The sequence below is a fragment of the Ornithodoros turicata genome, chromosome 6, assembly GCF_037126465.1.
Source record: "Ornithodoros turicata isolate Travis chromosome 6, ASM3712646v1, whole genome shotgun sequence".
Taxonomy (NCBI): domain Eukaryota; kingdom Metazoa; phylum Arthropoda; class Arachnida; order Ixodida; family Argasidae; genus Ornithodoros; species Ornithodoros turicata.
This window is the reverse complement of record NC_088206.1, coordinates 36751211-36771439: the sequence shown is the minus strand read 5'-3', so window position 1 is coordinate 36771439 and position 20229 is coordinate 36751211. Positions and strand designations below refer to the sequence as shown.

Sequence of the window (20229 nt, the reverse complement as noted above, 5' to 3'; positions counted from 1 at the left end):
CCAGGTACCTCACAGCAGTCAACATGGCCACTTACACAAAGCCATTACGAGATCTTGAAGATCCGATTGTACACCCATCATTCTTGGTAGATGCAACTGTATCCGCAGAAGAACCATCGACACTATTCTTCCTCGTAGTAATGGCTGAAAACCATTCATTGTCATCTTCACAAAACTTATTTCAACAAATAACTGACGAAACAGCTGACAGCATGACCTCAGCTCCGTGTCCTGACTCCCGAGCCGTCAACGAGGATGGTTCCGCTGAGTGGATGTTTGACACAAGTTTGAGGGCGGCGCTAGTGTTGAGCGCGTTTGGTGCAACGCTCGGAACTCGAAACCGAGTTCTACTAGCTCAGCGAACTCGGTTCTGCGTTGAGCGTCGTTTGAGCAATCGGGGGTGAAAGAGAGTTGAGTTTAAGTGTCACAGACTGGAACAGTTGAGTTCGTCACCCGACAAATTCTGCTACCCCCATAATGAACCCCACAAATAGGAAAAAGAAAAGCATTGCCCCTCTCTCTCCCCGAAATGCACATGCTTATCTGCATCTCCTAGAAGTGAAAGGAATTGCGACAAACTAAAACTTGAACGAGGAACTCGATGACACATGCATAGCATGTGTACTGTACTTTAGGACCACATGCATAGCATGTGGTCCTAAAGTACAGTTTCGATATCATTGCTCACTATAATGAAAATACACTGAACAAAAAATCGTTCAATCACACTGAATTCTTGTTCTTGTATGTTTCACCACATGAACGCGTAAGGTTCTCATATGAAGGTGCGTGATCTGCCTTTTGATTGCTTTGATTTTGCACATTTTAAGTGGTTATTTTTTTTAATTAGTGGTCAGTTATGTTTCTAAAATGTAGTGAAAGGATTGGTATGCTATACGGCTTGCGAGAGAAACAGCACTGGATTGGTTGTTTTATGCAAGCATTCCACCTGAACTGTATCGTGAAGGGGTAGCTGATTCAGACTATTTTGGCTGATTCAGACTATATTTGGCGCTTCCGATTAGGCAAAAAATAATGTGTATGAGCGGACTTCATTTACAAAGGCATTATTTGCAGGCAGGATTTGGCATTATATCTCTCCCTGCAAGTTGTACCCTATTATATGTTATTGTATTGACATTGTGTTAAAGATCTATCCTTTTTCAAGGTTACAGTTCTCAGTGTTCGATATTACACATGTCACGCACTGATCAACTTGAAAGAGCATAACAAATCATGCTCATCGCGATACATCTCGAATAAAGGTTGTTAGCAAATATTTTCTGTTTATTTCTTTTGACAAAGTCATAGTAAAAGTGTGGGTCATAGAGCCTGCGAACAAACTAGTCAATATGAGAGCCAGGGAGCCTTGCACAACTTCCTTTTATTGCCGGCTACTGTCAAGCTCCGTCCGACCTGCTCGATGTCCCAGCACGGACTGTCCTTTCAGAATGCTCCGTGTGCCAGCACACTTCCCCACGTGCTATGTCTCATCTGATGGCGATCGGGCTTCCGGGCCACCGTTACACCTCGCACCTCAAGTTGGTTAGCATGCAGGCAGAGGCATCTAACGTATGACACAAAGACAGTCCCATCCGTTGCAGAGGATTTTCGAGGTCCTCTGGCCTTGAACCTCAAAGCTGCGAACAGTCTGAAGGAAACAGTACAACACCTCACAAACACAAAGCACAACCAGCCCATGAAGGAATCCCAGCAGAAACCAAATTGAAGCAGCCCCACCCACACATCTGTCCCAGGGGACCGCCACACATCTGCAAGAATGCAAAAATACGTCTACACACAACCCATATTACTTCCAAGTTTGGTTACGAAGACGTGAAAGTGCATCTGCGTTTGCATGTACCTTTCCTTTTCGATACCTTACCGTCGCATTGTAACGCTGTAAGGCTAAAGCCCAGCGAATCAGCTTCGAATTGTGGGTAACACTCGCTGCCAGATAAGAAAGCGGGTTGTGATCAGAGACCACAAAAATGACCGCACCAAACAGCCAGTTGTCAAAAGCCGGAGCGACTAAATTATGGCGTAAGCCTCTTTTTCGATAGTCACCCACCTTTTCTGCGTAGGAGAAAGTTTACAGCTGGCGAATAAGATTGGCAGCTCCCGCGATCTGGTGTGTAAGTATATAATGCATAAAGCATACTTATGTCCTCTAGCTCAGCGTTTCCCAAACTTTTGGCGGTGACGGACCCCCGGAAGCGATGAGAACCAATTCACGGACCCCACCCACACAAATATACTGGGATACGCGCTGTGTACACTGCATTGCAGACCGCGTTTAATATGCGCGACAGGGTATATTACAGGGTACGCAATTGCATGTTTATCTTCTCCGTTTCGCGCCAAGATAACACACTGCTACGCCATTCCGTACTTTTTCTTCGATGGTGCACTGCTTGTCAACTCTCAAGATTGATAATACCAAACAGAGGTATCATTTGTAGTGCCACCATCGCTGCAAGAGGTCCGCAGGCTGCCAAATCTAAAGTGCGCTAAACACAGGAACACTCTAACTCAGTTCGAACTCGAAGCAAAACGATATGACGCACTGTATTTCCCATGCTAACCAGTGCATAACCAGCAACCTCGTCAGCTGCTGCGTGCTTTCGATACAGCTTCAGAAATGATTCCGGACTGGTTTCTTCTTCTTGTTTGTATGTGTATGACGCGGACAAACGTGCATTGCAGGACTTTTCTATCAGAAATTAGAAGCTAGCCGTTGAAGCATGCTTGTAGCAATTTTGGAAGTTCTGGGTGTTTGGAAATCGGGCAGCACGTACGAGCGCGTGTTTGTGGGGATGAAAATCCTCACTGAAATGTCAGAGGCGGTCACGGACCCCCACGGACACACTCGCGGACCCCCTGGGGGTCCGCGGACCACTCTTTGGGAAACACTGCTCTAGCTGAAGGCGGTTCAATGGGGCCTATGATATCCGCATTGGCACACTGAAAATGCCTCTCCCGACGTGTTAAAGGAGTAATCGGTACTTTGTCAGTCTTGCGTCTGTCGGCTCTAAGCTGACATCCATGATAATTCGAACAGTGCTGCCTAACCTGTGTCTCCAACCCAGGCCAATAAGAACTGTACTTATTGCGAGCTGTTGTCTTACGAGCGCCAAAGTGACCACCCCATGGTGAGCCGTGAGCTAGCTGCAGTACCTCGTTGCATCTGCACTGCGGTAGGACAAGTTGTCTCACAGGCCTACCCAAAACTTTGTCCTTGTGATACAGAAGTCCCTTATCTAGGTACATTCCGCCTTTGTTCTTCAATGCACCCTCGTGCGCTTTAGCCAGCGAGGGGTCCATATTCTGCGCCGCGGCTAAATCCGGAACCTCAGCCGGCTCGCTATCCGTTCCTTCTGTGGCCTTTATCTCAAAAGTTGAGGCGCTGAGCATACTAACTTCCTCCAAACGTGTAGTTTTGCCTTTATCCGTCTCTGGAACATCTTTTCCCCAAAGCCACCTAATGGCTTCCTGCATCCAAGTATCACAAGCACCTACTTCCGCATCATCTAACCCTTGGGGCAGAGGATCCTCCTGTCGGAGTTTCCAGATGTACTCCGTCGTCCTTCCGCGTCATCATACTGCGCTAACAGTTCAGAGGTTTTAAAGGCATCAAACCACTCATCTCCTTCTTTCAAAGAGACATACTTTAATGCATCCCTACTGATAGTAGTCTTCAACTGGTCCGCCACAAACAACTGAGTCAACTTCTCCATCATCTTAACATCCCTAGACTCAAAATAGTAACTAGGCCTAAACGCCTAGAAAACTGCTTCCATGTCTCCACGTAGCCTGTTTGCTAACACTCAGAAACCTCTTGCGATACTCATTCGGCGATAACCTCAGTTCTTTGAGTACAACTGTCTTTAGAGTGGTAAACGTAAACTTGCCCGAATCGAGCCTCGAGCACAAATATCCCATCTTACTAGCAATAGCAGGGTACATCAAATGGACCCTAATGCCCTCAGGCACCACATACTTCTCAAACACTATTTCCACCCTATCAAACCACACAGCGGCTTCTACGTCTGCAGGAAACTTAGGAATGGCTCCCTGAAGCATTTTTGAAAAACGTAGCAACGCATCATCAGCGCTCCTCTCACTACCCGAAGTGGGCTCACCGTCTACTCGTGCGCCAGCTGCTGCCCTCAACTCCTCAAGCCTCTCAAGCCTCCTGTCGACCGCGCCAGTAAAAGTGTGGGTCATAGAGCCTGCTAACAAACTAGTCAAAAGGAGAGCCAGGGAGCCTTGCACAACTTCATTTTATTGCCGGCTACTGTCAAGGTCCGTCCGACCTGCTCGATGTCCCAGCACGGACTGTCCTTCCAGAATGCTTCGTGTGCCAGCACATTTTCCCGCGTGCCGTGTCTCATCCGATGGCGATTGGGCTTCCGGGCCACCGTTGCAGTCATTGTGATGCAAATCACTGCGCTGCTTTGCTATTTATGCATGACAGTGAGACGTCATAACGTCATAATGTACACACCACTTATATTACGATACAGGTTATGACTTGCAAGAAGTGGTCTAATGTGTGGCAAGATGTACTTCAGTCATGCACACTGCTGTGTTGCAGTATTAAATGTCTGGGAAGTTAATGCTCCTGCTTAATAGTCTAGGTGTTGGGTCAGTGATGTGCATCAATTGTTTGTTTGCTTATGTTTCATCCCGGGGAATTGAAGACCATCCTATGATTTACTTTTGCACCCTTCCGCCTTGCAGTAAGTTCCTGCAGGGCTGGTCTTCTTTATTGCGTTACTGCAAAAGTGGGGGGGGGGGGGGGGGGGGATATGTTTATTGAGAAAAAGAAAGGAAAGGAACAGAAAGCAAGGAAGCAGAAAGCAACAGAAGCAAAAGTGGGGTATAACTTGAACACCTTCGAAATTGAAGAAACGAAACCTCCTCCTCCTCACATGGATGATATCAGCCCAACGGTCACACAGCGTCCGACTTTGGAGGAAATGAACGCGAGCGAATCCTCCAGATAATTGAGCCTCAGACAATCAGTATCGAGAAAGTTTGTCAGGGACTGGAGCCAATGAAAAGTTCAGGGCCGGAACCACCACTAGCGATGTTATTTTTGAAGCAGCGAAACCCGCTCACTGTTCCCCGACTAGGTTCGGTTTTGAGCAGTGTCTGTCTGTACACATGCTTTTCTGTGTTTCCACAGTTAGCAGTGGTTTTCAGTTGTGTCAGTGCCATCATGGGCTGAAAAAGGAAGAGGCTAAAAGAGTGGATGGTGGAAAAGAAATCCTAATGAAGATTGATGGCAAAAGTGTAATTCCATGTCGTTTCTGCAACTTGGTACTTCCGCCAGGTCCATCAAACAAACTGCACGGTCGAATAAAGAACAGCTTGTCTTGGCACTCTCAAAAAGAAGTCGGTAGGAAAACAGACGTTACGTATTTGATGTTTGCTACAGTCAAGAGCAGAAAGGAGGAAACCAGAAGGTGCCATTCACAAGGTTCGTGGTTGAATTGGCAAAAAGCGGTATAAGTCTTGAAGGAGCCGATGGACCTCAGATCAACATCAGACGCAGGGACAGACAGGGAACGTCAAACTTCCAACTTTTTATCATATGATTAAAAGTTGATTCTTCGGGTTTATTCAGGTTCAGGTTTATGCATATTGTTATGGTGTTAATATAATAAACATGAGAAGGAGCCTGAGGGAAAACATCCCGGTTGAAAGCTCCTCAAACAATGATATCGAAGAATAATACCGTAAATGCATTTCACAGAGTCATGTTAATCACAGCGAATATTATTCAAATGAATCCTAATAACACGGTCCATTGATACTCTCTCTGGTCACGAAACTCCGCCGGAGAACAATAGGTCAGGTTTGCCTAGGGCGAACTGCCGCCGCGCCTCGCGCGTCGCTACTTCGGGAGAAAATGCCAGCTGATACGGGCAAATGCCGCTTGTTCTGCCTGCGTTTTGACCAGTGTAGACGCTTCTTCCTAAAATCCACGTACATCCTTAGACTGTGAATAGATTTCGGCTAATCTATGCATGCCGCAGACGTGTTGTGTCCCGGCGTGTCGCTCGGGATACGATAATTCTGGTGAAAAGGTATCGTTTTTCGCGTTGCCGATTGATGCCATCAGGCGAGAGAAGTGGAAGCGTTCCATACCTCGGAAAAAAGACTCGCGTTCCAGCTTCGAGTCAAAGTGGACACGCATGTTGCTAGAAGCACTTTGACACATCCGACATCGCCAGAGCGGACGAATTCCTCGTGACACGGGTAGCTCTGAGTGGCACCGCAAGCAAAGAGAAGGTCACCATGCCTCGCGATAGGTCAAAGCTGCGTCCTGAGGCCGTGCCACGAATTTTTGACGGGTGTCCGCAATACTTGAGCACCCCAAAGCCTAAAAGTCGTGCAACGAGGAGGCTGCCACCAGCGAAACTGTCCTCGAAAAGAAAACGGGCGAGTAATGGTAGTACAAGCTCGGCGCCTCTCATCGACGTTGGAACACGAGAACTCTGCGTTCAAGCCAGACAGCTAGGCGCATCAGAACAGAATGTGCGTTGCTATTCATAGAAACCCGTTGAAACTTGTCTGTTGTAAACACATGACTGCAATGCAGCCAACAAGAGGCCATAATAAGACGCATTCATGAATTTATCTTTTCTAGCCTGCAGTGAAACCTGCAAGAATTCCTGTTGGATTGATTCACATGTGTGCATAAAAGCAAAACTTGAGCGAATAAAGCGGAAGATGTGGGAGACACAAAAGAAGCAGTACACCCTGCAGAGAAAGTTGGCACAGCTAGGTCCGTGCAACCTGCAAGATGTCACATGTACCTCATATGTATGTCACATGTACGGGTGCTAGCGCTGGATGCAGTGCGCACTACATCCAGAAAACAGCTGAAGTGCTCGATATTTTTTTTTTTTTTATGAGATGTCGGCTGCACTTTTCCCGCGAAAAGAACACGAAGCTTAACCTGCCTACTCCCAAATCACGCCCTGCTGCAGGTGGCAGGAAAGATTCACCACTGACGGTGAACAGTGCAAATAAGTCTGGCCATCCAAGGCCGTAAGACATTTGGTCATTCCATGAGTTACCCTGGAACATTGTTCTTGCCGATTATCATAATTGATGCCAGTCACTCACGGCCACTGATGTCACGGCCATTGACGTTCTGTGATATAAAGTCCTCATTGCCAGTGCCACTGACTGTGATCACTGTTGCTTCGGGATTCATAGAATTTATAATATAATCATAAAATGTAGTTAATTAGAACCTCCATGGTGTGGGAACCACGTTGCAATAGCAGTATTGTGGAGTTCTGCTATACCTAAAATAGTAAATCTGCAATAAAAGATGATTGGGTGCATTGCTGTAGCGCAGGCGGAATCTTCATTTTTTGATACATCAAACGCGATCGAAACACGTACAGTAAAGCGTGTCGATGAGATAACTGCCTAAATGCAGCGTTTTTAAGTGATAAATAACGTACTGAATCGTTAACGCTATAAGCGCCGCTGCAAATTTGAGGTCAGTTCCATTTGGACGTCGGTATGTCAAAGAAATTGCTCGCTGAAAGTCGTCCTGCGTCCGCCGCTGATTATGCTTCTCAGAGAGCTATATACCGCTGCACATGCGTACACGTGCAAAATAAAACAAAATTCAACTACGCTGAACAACGTTATTTGGTTTGTTGTGCCCAAAACCACCCAAAACGGCCAGCTCAGCCCACGCGCGAACATACGGGTACGATGTGCCACACGCGACCGTCATCCCCTGATGCTTATGCGCGCGCCGCCGCACGGCAGCTCCGGTCCCTAGGCAAACTTTCCGGCGGAGTTTCGTGACCAGAGAGAGTATCAAAGGACCGTGCTAATAACAATAAAAAGTCAGACAGGACACACGATTATGTTTAAACAACATTACATTATACACAAACCATCACATTACAAGCAACATCCTTATTATAAAGAATACATTATACAAATAATAATAATAATAATAAAAATGAAAACTGAAAATAAAAAATTATGCTTAAAGGTTGAAAGTTCGATGTTCCCTGGCTGTCTTCGTGTTACTTTTGTCGTCTTTGCTGTTTTCATATCCCAACTGGCCCTGCTAATCTCTTAGAGAGTCATGCAGATAGCAGTGGGAAATGCTATCTCGTTCAAGTATCTAAGCAACCTTCAACAATTTTTTTTTTAACTTTAGTGCTCTTTCGAAACACAGCAATGGACTGTACCAGGAGTATGTCAGACACTCTGTCAGACATAAAGGAACCACCTGCTATCAGGTGGCTTTTACAGGTCCCACAAGATAACACTTGAAATGTAGGATCGCCTTACAGAGCTTGTTAAGGGACATAGTGGAGACAATGCTATGGTACAAAAGCTGAGGTAAAAAACAGAAGCTGTATGGAAAAGGCTCTCTCATGCTTCAGGTGCTAGATCCTCTCACAGCAGCTTGAGAGTTGACAGTTGTTGCTACCACAGTACTACTACCTTGTCATTGTTAGGCTTCAAGAAGTGCTGAATTAGAACAAACCTGGGAACAATTGTCAAAGCGCAATCTTGGCAATGCTACCAAAAGATGTACGGAAGACCATGAAAGCAACCTGTCGTACCTTTTGTGGTCACCTGCTTAACAAATTAAGTGAAACTACAAGTAGGAACTTGTCACGCACTACAAACGTGGTGAACAGATGGACATGATCCTCTTCCATGATGAGTGATTTTGAAGATTACAAAGAAATGTTTTCCCTGGTCAAGGATTGTAGTCGGCAACTAAAATCAGTGTTTGGAGAGTACATGCCTGAGGAACCTCCCTCAAGTGATGACTACTGGAAGTCTACATTAGTCAGACACCCAGTGCGTGCTTCTGCAGCACTGATTTTAATCTGTCTTTCAAATGGAAGCTGTAATGTGGGATGCAGTTATAAGAAATTGCGTTTTTGAAATCTCCGAAGAAAGTCAATGGACGACACACATTTAAAAGCACAACTCATATTGCTAGTCAATAAGTGATACAGTGCCTGCCTTTCTTTTAAACCATTTTCAGGAACCGCAGTTGCCTCGCAGTGCAACCCCGAATGATTAATTATTAAATATTTTCATTAACTTTGAGAGAGAAAACCCTTATTGTGTCACCCAAAAATACTTGAATACAGACATTTCACCAGATCCATCCTCTTTTCTTGTTCACAAAATAACACACGATTTTTAGAACCCAAATTGCCACCACTCTCCTGTAAACCTTAAGCTCTACTTATATACTACTACTACTTTGTTTACGAAAATATTTCAAGGGCCCATGCAGTCATTACCATTTTTGTAATTTCTGCGCTAACGTTGTACATTACCACATTTCTGTGATGTCAAATGAGCACCTGACTTTGGGAATTTATTTTCTAGTCTAAGTATTTCGGCCTAAAAAATCAGATTTTTACAAATAAACTAAACGGTGAAAACATCTCTGAATTTCTGGGAAAATGAATGTGCAAAAAACTGGAAACTCTATTCATCAACAACCTTGCATTCCTGCATGTGATAATTTAGTACAGTTTGATAGTTCAGGTATGTATGTTTAGTTGACTGTTAGTTAATAAAAATAAGTGGCTAGTCAAGTTTCTGAAAGTGAGTTGCATCTCACAAAAAAACTGGAACAACTTTTGCTTGGGAAGGCCTGCACAGAAGCTGTCCATAACGACTACAAACATTTTTTATTTTTGTTCAAGAACCCGAATTGGACCTCCTACCTTGTCCTTGCTATGTCCCATGGCTAACATGACTATATCACCATACGGGATTGAAAAAAATCATTGATTGCCTTAGACTTACATCAGCTGGTTTAGACAACATAAATACAAAATTACTCAAAAGCACCAAGCATAGTTGAAGTTTGTTCTTATCAGTCATTATCAAGTAGCACTCTACCTGGTGTTTGACAAGCAGGGAAGGTTGTTCAATCTGCAAGAAAGGCGATATATAGTGCCCATTAAACTATTGGCCAATCGCTTTAACCAGTACTCCCTGTAAAATTCTGGAGCATGTTTTGTTTTCCCTAATATATCAGCATTTCTTGAATCAAAAAATTTTTTTCTTCTCATCACAGCATGGATTTCGCAAAGGTTTATCGTGTGATTTTCAGTTAGCATCCTTCATTCACGATCCCAATAATAACATGAACAATAGAACACAAACTGATGTAGTATTCCTTGATTTCATCGAAGCTTTCGATACCGTTCCTCACCATCGCCGCATGCTGAAACTTTCAGCACTTAACCTTCCTCGTAATGTTCTTCTCTGGATTAACAATTTCCTCTTTTAGCATTCTCAATGTTGTTATACAAACGAATACCAGTCAGAACCTGTCCCTGTTGCTTCCGGTGTGCCTCAAGGATCTGTCCCTGAGCCGTTGTTGTTTCTCATCTTTATTTAATGATCTTCCAGCTAACATTTTAGCTATTAACTCACCAGATGACAGTACGGTATTACAGCAATACCTCGACACAATTTCTGCTTGGTGTTCAACCCGGATATTCCCCTGAACATTGATAAGTGTTGTTACGTTCCGTTTTCACGACCTCCTGACCCAATCAGGAATACTTATCAGTGTGTTGTCGCCTTATCACATCAACATCGTGCTATACATCTGTCCTCAGATCTAACATGGACTAATCATATCGTATCTGTAGTGCATTATGCGAACAAATCATTAGGCTTCATTAGACGCAATCTTAAGCTCCATCCATTAAACTCTTAGCATACACTCCTCTCATACGGCCTAAACTTGAATATGCCTGTACCATCTGGGATCTACACCATGCATGCTACTCTAACTACATAGAGTCTGTTGAAAGTAGAGCATTCCGCTTTATCTTGTCCGATTAATCTTACAGGTCAAGCATTTTTGGTCCTGGGTCTTTTCTTCATCTTCCCACACTGTCCGCCCTTCATAGGTTCCTTCGTTTAATGTATACGTAGTAATTTAAGTAAATTAAGTGTATATGCGAATTTAAAGTTCCGCAAAATATTCGAACGAACGACAGAAAATACGAGAGCGAAATATGTCATCAATAAGGCCCAAGACGCTGAGGTAACTTACCTATGTACGCGGTTGATTACACTATTACACTTCGTTGCTTCATAAAGTGTTCAGTTCTCTGTTGCAAGTGGAGACAGTAGTCTAGCTTTCATGAAGACCGTGCGGATGTCTGCATCCCGCAGTTCCTTCCAGTTCCTTCTAAGCCTGGATCATCCAGCCATCGTGTATGGGTTTACGCATGCCGACACACAGATCGACCTTTGTAAAAGTTACAGAATCACTATCGTGTGCCAGTCATACCTGCTCTGCATATCAGATACCATCGCAGCTCTCTGAGTCAGAAGGATTCTAAAGCAAGACAGATAGAACAGGTTACTTCTCAGTTGTGATATTTTGCGAACTTCTTCCCGAATGTTCAACATTTAGAGCTCCTAAGACGCCTGGTGCTGGGTTGAAAATTGCAGTAGCGCAAAATTAAGGTTCCGCAAATTATTGCCTCCTCCTGGCTATTCAAAAATCCACGAATTATTGGGCCCGCAAATTTAACCACAATTCTTTCACAATTCATTTATTAGTACTCATTACATTGTCCTGGCCTTTCACATTTCTAAGAAGCTAGATCATGCCAATAAAGTGGAGCTCTTCCAGTGCCGTACTGTATTCTCAGAGTCCTTTTTTGTGAAAGCCACTCGCGATTGGAATGACCTCTTCTGATCACTAGCATTAATATCAGGCTCGCATCAGTTTTCTAAACACTTATTCACTTAGTGATTTGCCTCCACTGATTCATGTGTTATGTTGTATTGATATTGTGCTTACTGTATATTAGCATTGTGTGTATACACTATGTAAGTTGCTGTAGTTGTAGTCTATACTGAACGGTACCGCCGTTGCCATACCTTGTACCCTCATAAGGGCCCTTCAGGTAATGTAATAAATATACAGGTGTCGCAGAAAACGTGTGATTGAATTATAATAAAGAAACTACGCCACCTAGAATCATGCGGTCAACGGCATTTGTTCTTACTGGGTTTTTGCTACCTCCTCATGTGAATGTCATGTATCGTAAGTTTAATTATGTAAATATTTGCGAACCGAACTTGGAAATTTTCCAAGTAAAGGTCACCTGTTTACCCCACCAATATGAAGAGCGTGCTGTGTTCACTCAAATTCGTGATGATTGACAGTGATATTCATGAGCTATCCCATCGGAAAAAATAGCTGAACATCATGCTTTTCGGAGCACCGGACAATAACGCGCTATGTTTTTTATTGCACAATCGGCGTCAGTCCGACGAAAGGAGGTTCCAAACCCAGCCCACAGTAATAGCACGGGTAATAGTACAAAAAGTGACAGTTCCTGAAATTGGGAGAGGGAAAGCATGATCTCAGTGAAAGCCGGACGCGATAAGCCATGCCTGTGTTATCTCATTCTGCGATGCCGGTGTGGGCTGGGTTTCCAACTTCCTTTCGTCGGACTGACAACGATTGCGCTGAAAAATTAGTCACGCGGTATCCTAAAGGAGATACGTAGAGCATGATGTTCGCCTATTTTTTCCAATAGATTATGTCCTGAATATCACTGTCAATCATCATGAATTTCAGTAAATTCGGCATGCTCTTCATGTTGGTGGGGTAAAAAAGTGATGTTTACTTGGCAAATTGAGACTGCAGTTGGCAAAAATTTACATAATTAAACTTACGTTATATGACATTCACACAAAGGGGTGGCAAAAACCTAGTAAGAACAAATGCCGTTGACCGCATGATTCTAGGTGGTGTAGTTTTTCATTATAATTCAATGACACGTTTTCTGGGACACCCTGTATAAATAAATAAGGCTTGTGCTTGTGCTGTACCTCATTCCTTTGAGCATCAGAACTGTTGTTTGCCTGCACAGGGCTGGCTTGTGCATAGAGTTGGTCTGCGCAGCAGTGTGGCATGGCAAAACTTTGAGATGCAAAGAGAAGTGGAAAAATAATTTTTATTCGGTTTGGTACACATGCGCTTTGAGACACGTGAAGTGGGTGAAAAATAATAGCGAAACCTTGCATTGAAGCTGGCAAACTACGGACACCTCCCCTAGATGGACAATTCCCTATTGCAGAAGCTCGATTTCACCTGGCAAGTTTCAGTGCTCTTAACCCCTCATGTATGGATACCTCCCTTCAGTGGATGTGAACTCTGGCCCAGTGGGTGTCCACGTTAAGACAGGTTTCACTTCATTAATTTGTTCTTATTGCCTTATCTTTTTCAAGTACTTTGTTTTACGTTCAATACAGCATCACTATAAACCAAACTTGTTATTTTATAATTTTGAAGTGGTAATGCTTGTGTCCAAAACTTCTTCACATCTGTGTTCGTAGTGGCGAGTTTGTGAGGGGTGGCATTCAGCAGCTTGCCTAGAGCAGTATTGTGTGTATCTGTATGCCTCTTCTATCACTGCCTTGTATACTTGGAGGCTGTTCCACGCATTGTGTTCTGTTCATATAACAGCATTTCGCTAATTACACATTGCCACTCTACAGGGTGTCTCACGTAACGTGTCAAAAAATTATATTTAAAAATCTACACGTCGGAAAATTATGGGGTCAATGGTATTCTCCTTCAGAGAGTTTTTGCCATCGTGTGAGAACACTTTTATGAATTTTTCGCCATGGGAAATTTAATTTTCCGAATTCCGGAAATTGCCTAGTTAGCCTAATATTTTTTTGACAGATTCGGGAAGCATGGGTCGGGTTTAGCCCACCACGGAAAAATTCATTTCGTGGGACAAAAGTAAGGAGCGGAAAAAAATTGGGAAAATATCCCATTTCGGGCCGCGCAACTTGCCATTCGCATCCCGTCAGAGCGCTCCCGGAAGCGACGCATAAAAAGCAGTTGCCCCGCCCCTTTAACAGGCCATTTGCAAAAGTGCGAGGGAGCAGCGAGCATGCCGGGAAATGCTGTGTAAAATGACAGCGAAGGCGCATGCGCCAGTGCGATGACGACGACGATCGGAGACGATAGCAAATCGCTGTCGTTTTGCACAGCATTTCCCGGCGCGCGCTGCTCTCTGGAACTTTTTCAAGTGGCCTATTCCCCTCTCAATGCCCTTATGTTTTCAGCGACAGGTTCATTTGGTGATTGCGTTTATCTTCTTTTGTTGTTCTACTCTTCGCTTTTTTTTTTATCATTTTCTTTAGTGATACGACTCGCCGACCTCAGTGCTCTCGTCCCATGTCATTTCGAAACCCTTGCAACATGGCAAGCTCTGTTTTCACCAACAAAGAAAAAACCGATATGACATTGGCTTTGGGAGCTTCTGGGATGAATTTTGAAGAGGCACCGCAAAAGTACGTGGAAATGTTTTTTTTTGACAACATCCCCTCATCCAGGACCATAAGGTGCGTGTACCAGCGCTTGGCCTCAAGTGGACAATTTTCCTCTGGCAAGAGAAAGCTGGCCCATCCAGTAACGTCTCCCGGCAGTGGCTCTGCCTCGCGTGCACTAGCAAATGTCGCCAGCGGCCCCCAGATTAGCGTTCGGCAGCTCGCATGGAAAGCAGGAACGTCGAGAGGGTGGAGAATACTTTGTGCACAGAAGTACCGGGCGTACCATGTCATCCTGCACCAGTGTCTTTCGCCTCCAGATTTCCCAAAACGACTTGAGTTTTGCAACTATTTCCTCAACATGGAGAGTAACTACCCCAACTTCGCTGACAAGGTATTGTGGTCTGACGAGGCCCACTTCATGAGAAATGCCGAGGTGAATACGCATAATGCGCACATGTGGAGCACCAGTAATCCGCAGTGGGTGAGATCAACAAGAAACCAATACGAGTGGTCATTTACTGTGTGGGCAGGGCGATAATTGGGCCGCTATTTTACAATGAAAACTTGGAACGGAATGCGCTATGTCAGCAATGTTCTTGAAGGTGTAGTTCTTCCTTTAATTGAATGATTGCCTCTGGAAACAAGGAGGCCATTGTATTTTCAGCAGGACGGCGGACCGGCTCATGCTTTCCACAAGGCGCGACAGTTTCTGGACAGCCACTTCCCTGGAAAATGGATAGGACGCCTAGGACCTGTGCAGTGGCCCGCGCGGTCTCCTGACCTAACTCCCTTAGATTTTTATTTTTGGGGACGCCTAAAGGATATTGTTTATCATACCGAACCTCAGTCGCCTGCCGACCTACAGCGAAAAATAAAATCTGTCTGCGAGAGTCTCGCGCGAGCAGAGGTTCTGAGCGCGGCCAGAGCCGTTACAAGATGATGTCAGATGTGCATTGGTGTGGAAGGAGACCTCTTTGAGCACGTTTTGTAACATCGCACATCTTCACTAATCATTGCATAATTTCTGTGACATCGTAGCGTATCATTTCGTCATGAAGTTTCATGACGGCCCCGCCTCACTATTCTCATAAATAAAAAATGGTTTTGTGGAACGTTGGCAACTGTGAGTGCTTTTGGAAACATTGCACCCACTTACATGTCACTTTATTTATACTTCTACAAGGCTAGCCCCTTTAGCAAGCCCAAGTTAATTGCGAAATAACGTTATCATAATTCATGTCCTGACCTCTGCCAGACTGTTCAGTCTTACGGGTGCTGACAGTCGTGGAAAAGCTATCGGCCCTTCATACCATGCAGGTTGGCGAGCCGTATCACTAAAGCAAACGACAAAAAAAAAATGAAGAGTAGAACAACAAAAGAAGATAAACGCAATCACCAAGTGAACCTGTCGCTGAAAACATAAGGGCGTTAAGAGGGGAATTAAAGGGGCGGGGCAACTGTTTTTTATGGGTCGCTTCCGGGAGCGCTCTGACGGGATGCGAAAGGCGAATGGCAAGTTGCGCGGCCCGAAATGGGATATTTTCCCAGTTTTTTTCCGCTCCTTACTTTTGTCCCACGAAATGAATTTTTTCGTGGTGGGCTAAACCCGACCCATGCTTCCCGAATCTGTCGAAAAAATATTAGGCTAACTAGGCAATTTCCGGAATTCGGAAAATTAAATTTCCCATGGCAAAAAATGCATAAAAGTGTTCTCACACGATGGCAAAAACTCTCTGAAGGCGAATACCGTTGACCCCATAATTTTCCCGACGTGTAGATTTTTATATATAATTTTTTGACACGTTACGTGAGACACCCTGTATACACTATCATAAAATTCAAAAAAAGTTCTAAGCTGGTCAATGAAAGCTAGTGTCTGTTTCTTAGACGGTAGTTTTTGAATTATTTTTTAACTTCTTTGTTTCTGCTTCAATGGGATTCTCTCACGACCTTGTAATGTCCTGTGGGCTACAGTTGCAGTTATCAGAGCAACACTTGAACGTCTCTTCCGGTGTTTCTTCACAAGACTTTGGGTAGTCTTTGCAAGGATTGTATAAGTAATATTGTCTCTCCTGTGAATTTCAGACTGTCATTGAGCCTTGACAACTTGGATGACTTCATTGACTCAGAGCTCGAGAAGGCAGGAAGGGAGCAAGTAGTGCAGAGTAAGTCCTTGATGAAGTCATATCCAGCAAAATCTTGTGAAGGCAATGCTCACTGTATGATTCATTTGCACGTGATTTCATTCAGGTGACTATGGAAAACTTGGGCCTGACCATGTTGTCTTTGATGTAGGCACTAATGTGGGGGCATTTGTTCTTGACAAAGACAGGCTGAGTGTAAGTACCACATGCCCTTAACCTTTTGAATAGCTATTTGTAAGACATATTGCAGTATTCTCAAGGCTGGCACTTGACAAAGTATAGGTGTTGGTGAGGCTTTAGCCTCTGCCATTTGCGTTATTATGATATTCATTTGCAGGTCAAACATGTCTTTCATGTAAGTGCGGGTAAGTGTGTGACTAATAATCGGGGGAGGGTGACCTGGGGCACTTGAATGAGGTGTTTCGCAGAGCGCACCCATGTTAACAATGCATCAGAAACAATAATTATGTGGGAAGGGGCACACAAAATAGTACAAAGCTTTGCCACCACTTCATAGCAACATATTTTCAGGGCACAGGAACCTTCACCCCAATGGCACTTTTCTAGATTAGCTACAACAGCCCACTTTCCTTACATAGCTATTTTTTGAATATCACCTGGTTAAAAGTCTGCTTTCAGATCTTTTTGTTGAGACCACGTACCAAGACAGAAATCTACCATAAAGATTTGCACACAGACACTGTGGCTGAGTGGATCTGCTTATCGCCCTCCAATTGATGTCTTGTCACTAGAGAGCGGATTTCCCGGCATATGCCTTTTCGTCGGGAGACGTACAGATGCTGCCTTTCAATGTTCTAAACACAAATCAGGTCGAAGGGGACCCATTAGTACCCCAGCCTTTTTTTGCGATTAGGGCCTTTTTGAAGAGAGGTGCCGATAAGTGCCTAAATGGGTACTTTACTTTCTGCTTTGTGTTTATTTCATAGTTTTTGCAACAAAACAAAAAAGTTTCTTACAGCTGGGGACATACTTCGCCACACAATGCAAGTGTCTCTCCCTGTGACTGAAAGTTAATTCTTTTTCGCCTGCATTCCTTGCACCTGGTGCAATACCGTGTCTGTCGTTGCAGCTGTGCTTAGTGGTAACCAGAGCTCTATAAGTTACTCACAGAGTGAAATTAAGTTGCAGTTACATGATGTTAAAAGTAACTAAGTTGCAGGAAAAAGTTACCGAGACTGTAACTTACCTCAGGTACAGTTACTTGTGAAATGTCATTACCTCCCTACATCACGGAGTTACCTCCTAGTTACTTCTAATTACTCATGTTCAAGGTGACCATATGCAAAACTTTGGAACACAGTATATGAAACGTAGTAATTGTTGAAAACAAACTTTCCCACATACTCAGTCGCTTAGTAGTCAAGCTGATAATGCTGATAAATTTGTTCTTAATAGCAGGACGTTTTTTAAGTTGTCATTAGAACCACCCTGTAACATTCCACCCTAGGACATAGCACTCACATGGAAATTTGATTGAAGAAGTAACTTTCCTCAGAGTACAAGTTACTAAAAAAGTAATTAAATTACAGTTACACATTTTAGAAAGTAGTAGGTTACAGGAAAAAGTTACACAAAAAGTTATTGCTTACAGTGACTCAATTACTTGTAATTAGTTACTTTACAGCTCTGGTGTAGGCGCTCCTTCTGTTCCGACGATATCCCTCGCGGGTACTCGTGTTCATTCAGGCACGCACCATCAAATCGCTCAACGTTGTGAGGTCATTCTCGGTAGATAGGACAATTTGTAGTGACAGGCGCCAGAATTTCAGGCCAGAACACATCGAAATGATGCGTGTTTTCTACTGTTTTCATGCTTTCAATAAGAAGACTGTGCTTGGAGTTCAATTACAAAATAAAGATTGCCATGTGATCAGAGCGGTTTTGTGGACATCAAAATCTCCATAATAATTTTCTTCCTATTTTTCTCTTTCTGAAGTCGAGGAACGACTTCACAAGTCTTACTACAATTGTCAGAGAAGTGCATGCGATAGAGTGGTATGCTACCGTAAAGCAATCAATGCTGACGGCACCGCTCGTAGCGCTGGTAGCGCAATATTGATCATGCCTATTCTGAGTAAATTCATGCCTTTTGGGGCCTCTTTTACTGCCTTTTTAGGCGCCTAAAACGCATTTTTTTAGTGCCTTAAAATCCGCTCTCTAGGCATCACAGAGGCTGTTTGCACTATCCCCTGCTCATTCTCCTCAGAGCTTTATGCAGTGGGTATGAAGTGGGTATGGGTATGAAAGTGGGTAGTGTAGACTAGATGCGGTTGCAACATGTTCGTGTCCGCATATACTCTTTTCGTTTATTCTGATGTCTGATGAAACCACATGGAGGTCGTGCTGGAACAGTGTTCCTTGTTTAGCAACAGGCGCAGCCTGCACAGGAATAGACCTCTACCTGAGAAACGTCATCATGACGTTGGTAGACCAATCGAAACCAATCGGAAGGGGAGGGCTGGGTTCCACGAGTAGGGTTGCGACCTTTCGTAGTGAAAAATACCGGCTGATTGAGAGGAGGTGGAATAGAGGGAAAGGGGAAGGCTTGCGGGAAAGGGAAAGTGGGTGAGGGGTGGACAGCACACACAGAGAGAGAAAGTGCGAGCGTGCTCGCTCAAGATAATACGAGGAAGCATGTGTTCCTGTGTGTGGCTGGATCATTGATGTTAGAAATTGTTATAAACAGGCATGAACGCTACACTGGATCGTATTGGAGCAACCGGATTGGACTGCCGCTTACTTTGAAAAGAAGCGCTTCGACGCAGACAAACCCTTCTCTGCAGATGATGAACCCCTTGAATGCAGAGATGAAACCCTTCTCTCATGATGGTCGTATACGGCCTGCGTTCTAGCTGGCTCGACACAACTACCAACAGCTTTGCACAACCATTGCTCTTGTCCCTTCTAAACACAACACTGTAATGAATAACTAAGAAAACGACTGGTGACTGCGGAGTTGGGTCTGTGCTCCAGATTTATTCAAGCTATAGTGAAACGTTGAAGGGAAACCCCGCAAAAGCCCCTATGAAAGGTCTTGAGCCACAAATACCGGCAAAAGGCTGCCGGTATCACCTTCCCACCAGCAACCGGCAGAGCGAGGAAATAACCGGCCGTGCCGGTATACTACCGGCCTGGTGGCAGCCCTATCCACGAGTGGGCACCTCTTCACTGCCTCCTATGGAAAGAAAAGTAAGACCGAAGGTCACGTCACTTTCAGGGACCATCGTAATCCCCTCAAGACTGTGGCATTCGGGCGTGACCCCGTTAGCCTCTAGCTTCGAGCGTAGTTCAAGACTACCAAATTGGTGGCGCTGTCAAACACTATGACGTCATTTGTTTACAAACAGGGAGAGTTCTATTGTTTGTGCCACGATCACGTGTGTAGCGAGTTTTGGTTGTGCCTGCATTGGCGTGTCTGGGCTACAGAAAGCGTGAAAATACGGACTCTACAGATGGAAAATATCTGGAGGGCATGGGAGATGTTATAGAGCGTGGTGGTGAGAAAATGATTTTTTATTATGTGTATGAGAGGCATCACCAGTCATTCGCAGCTTGGCGGGCGTAGATGAAATGGCGAAAAAGAAGTTGAGCTGGTGGTTTGGTAATTGATTAATAGAACCCTGAGACCGGGGAAGAAAGCCGACACTGCAAAATCTCAAGGCATTCTCAAGGTGGAGAGCTTTCAATCTGTTGGAGGAAGCTGGGGCACAAT

At 44.4% G+C, this 20229-nt stretch overlaps 1 protein-coding gene across 3 annotated transcripts in view; it reads left to right on the top strand.

The window, feature by feature from the left end:
* LOC135396544 (E3 ubiquitin-protein ligase RNF123-like) overlaps positions 1 to 20229 on the top strand; it is a 502532-nt gene that overhangs the window by 28079 nt on the left and 454224 nt on the right. For all 3 annotated transcript variants that reach the window (XM_064627582.1, XM_064627583.1, XM_064627581.1), the window contains exons 4-5: positions 16438 to 16517; positions 16603 to 16691. In XM_064627582.1, the coding sequence (XP_064483652.1) occupies positions 16438 to 16517; positions 16603 to 16691 (169 nt within the window). The remainder of the gene's footprint in view (positions 1 to 16437; positions 16518 to 16602; positions 16692 to 20229) is intronic.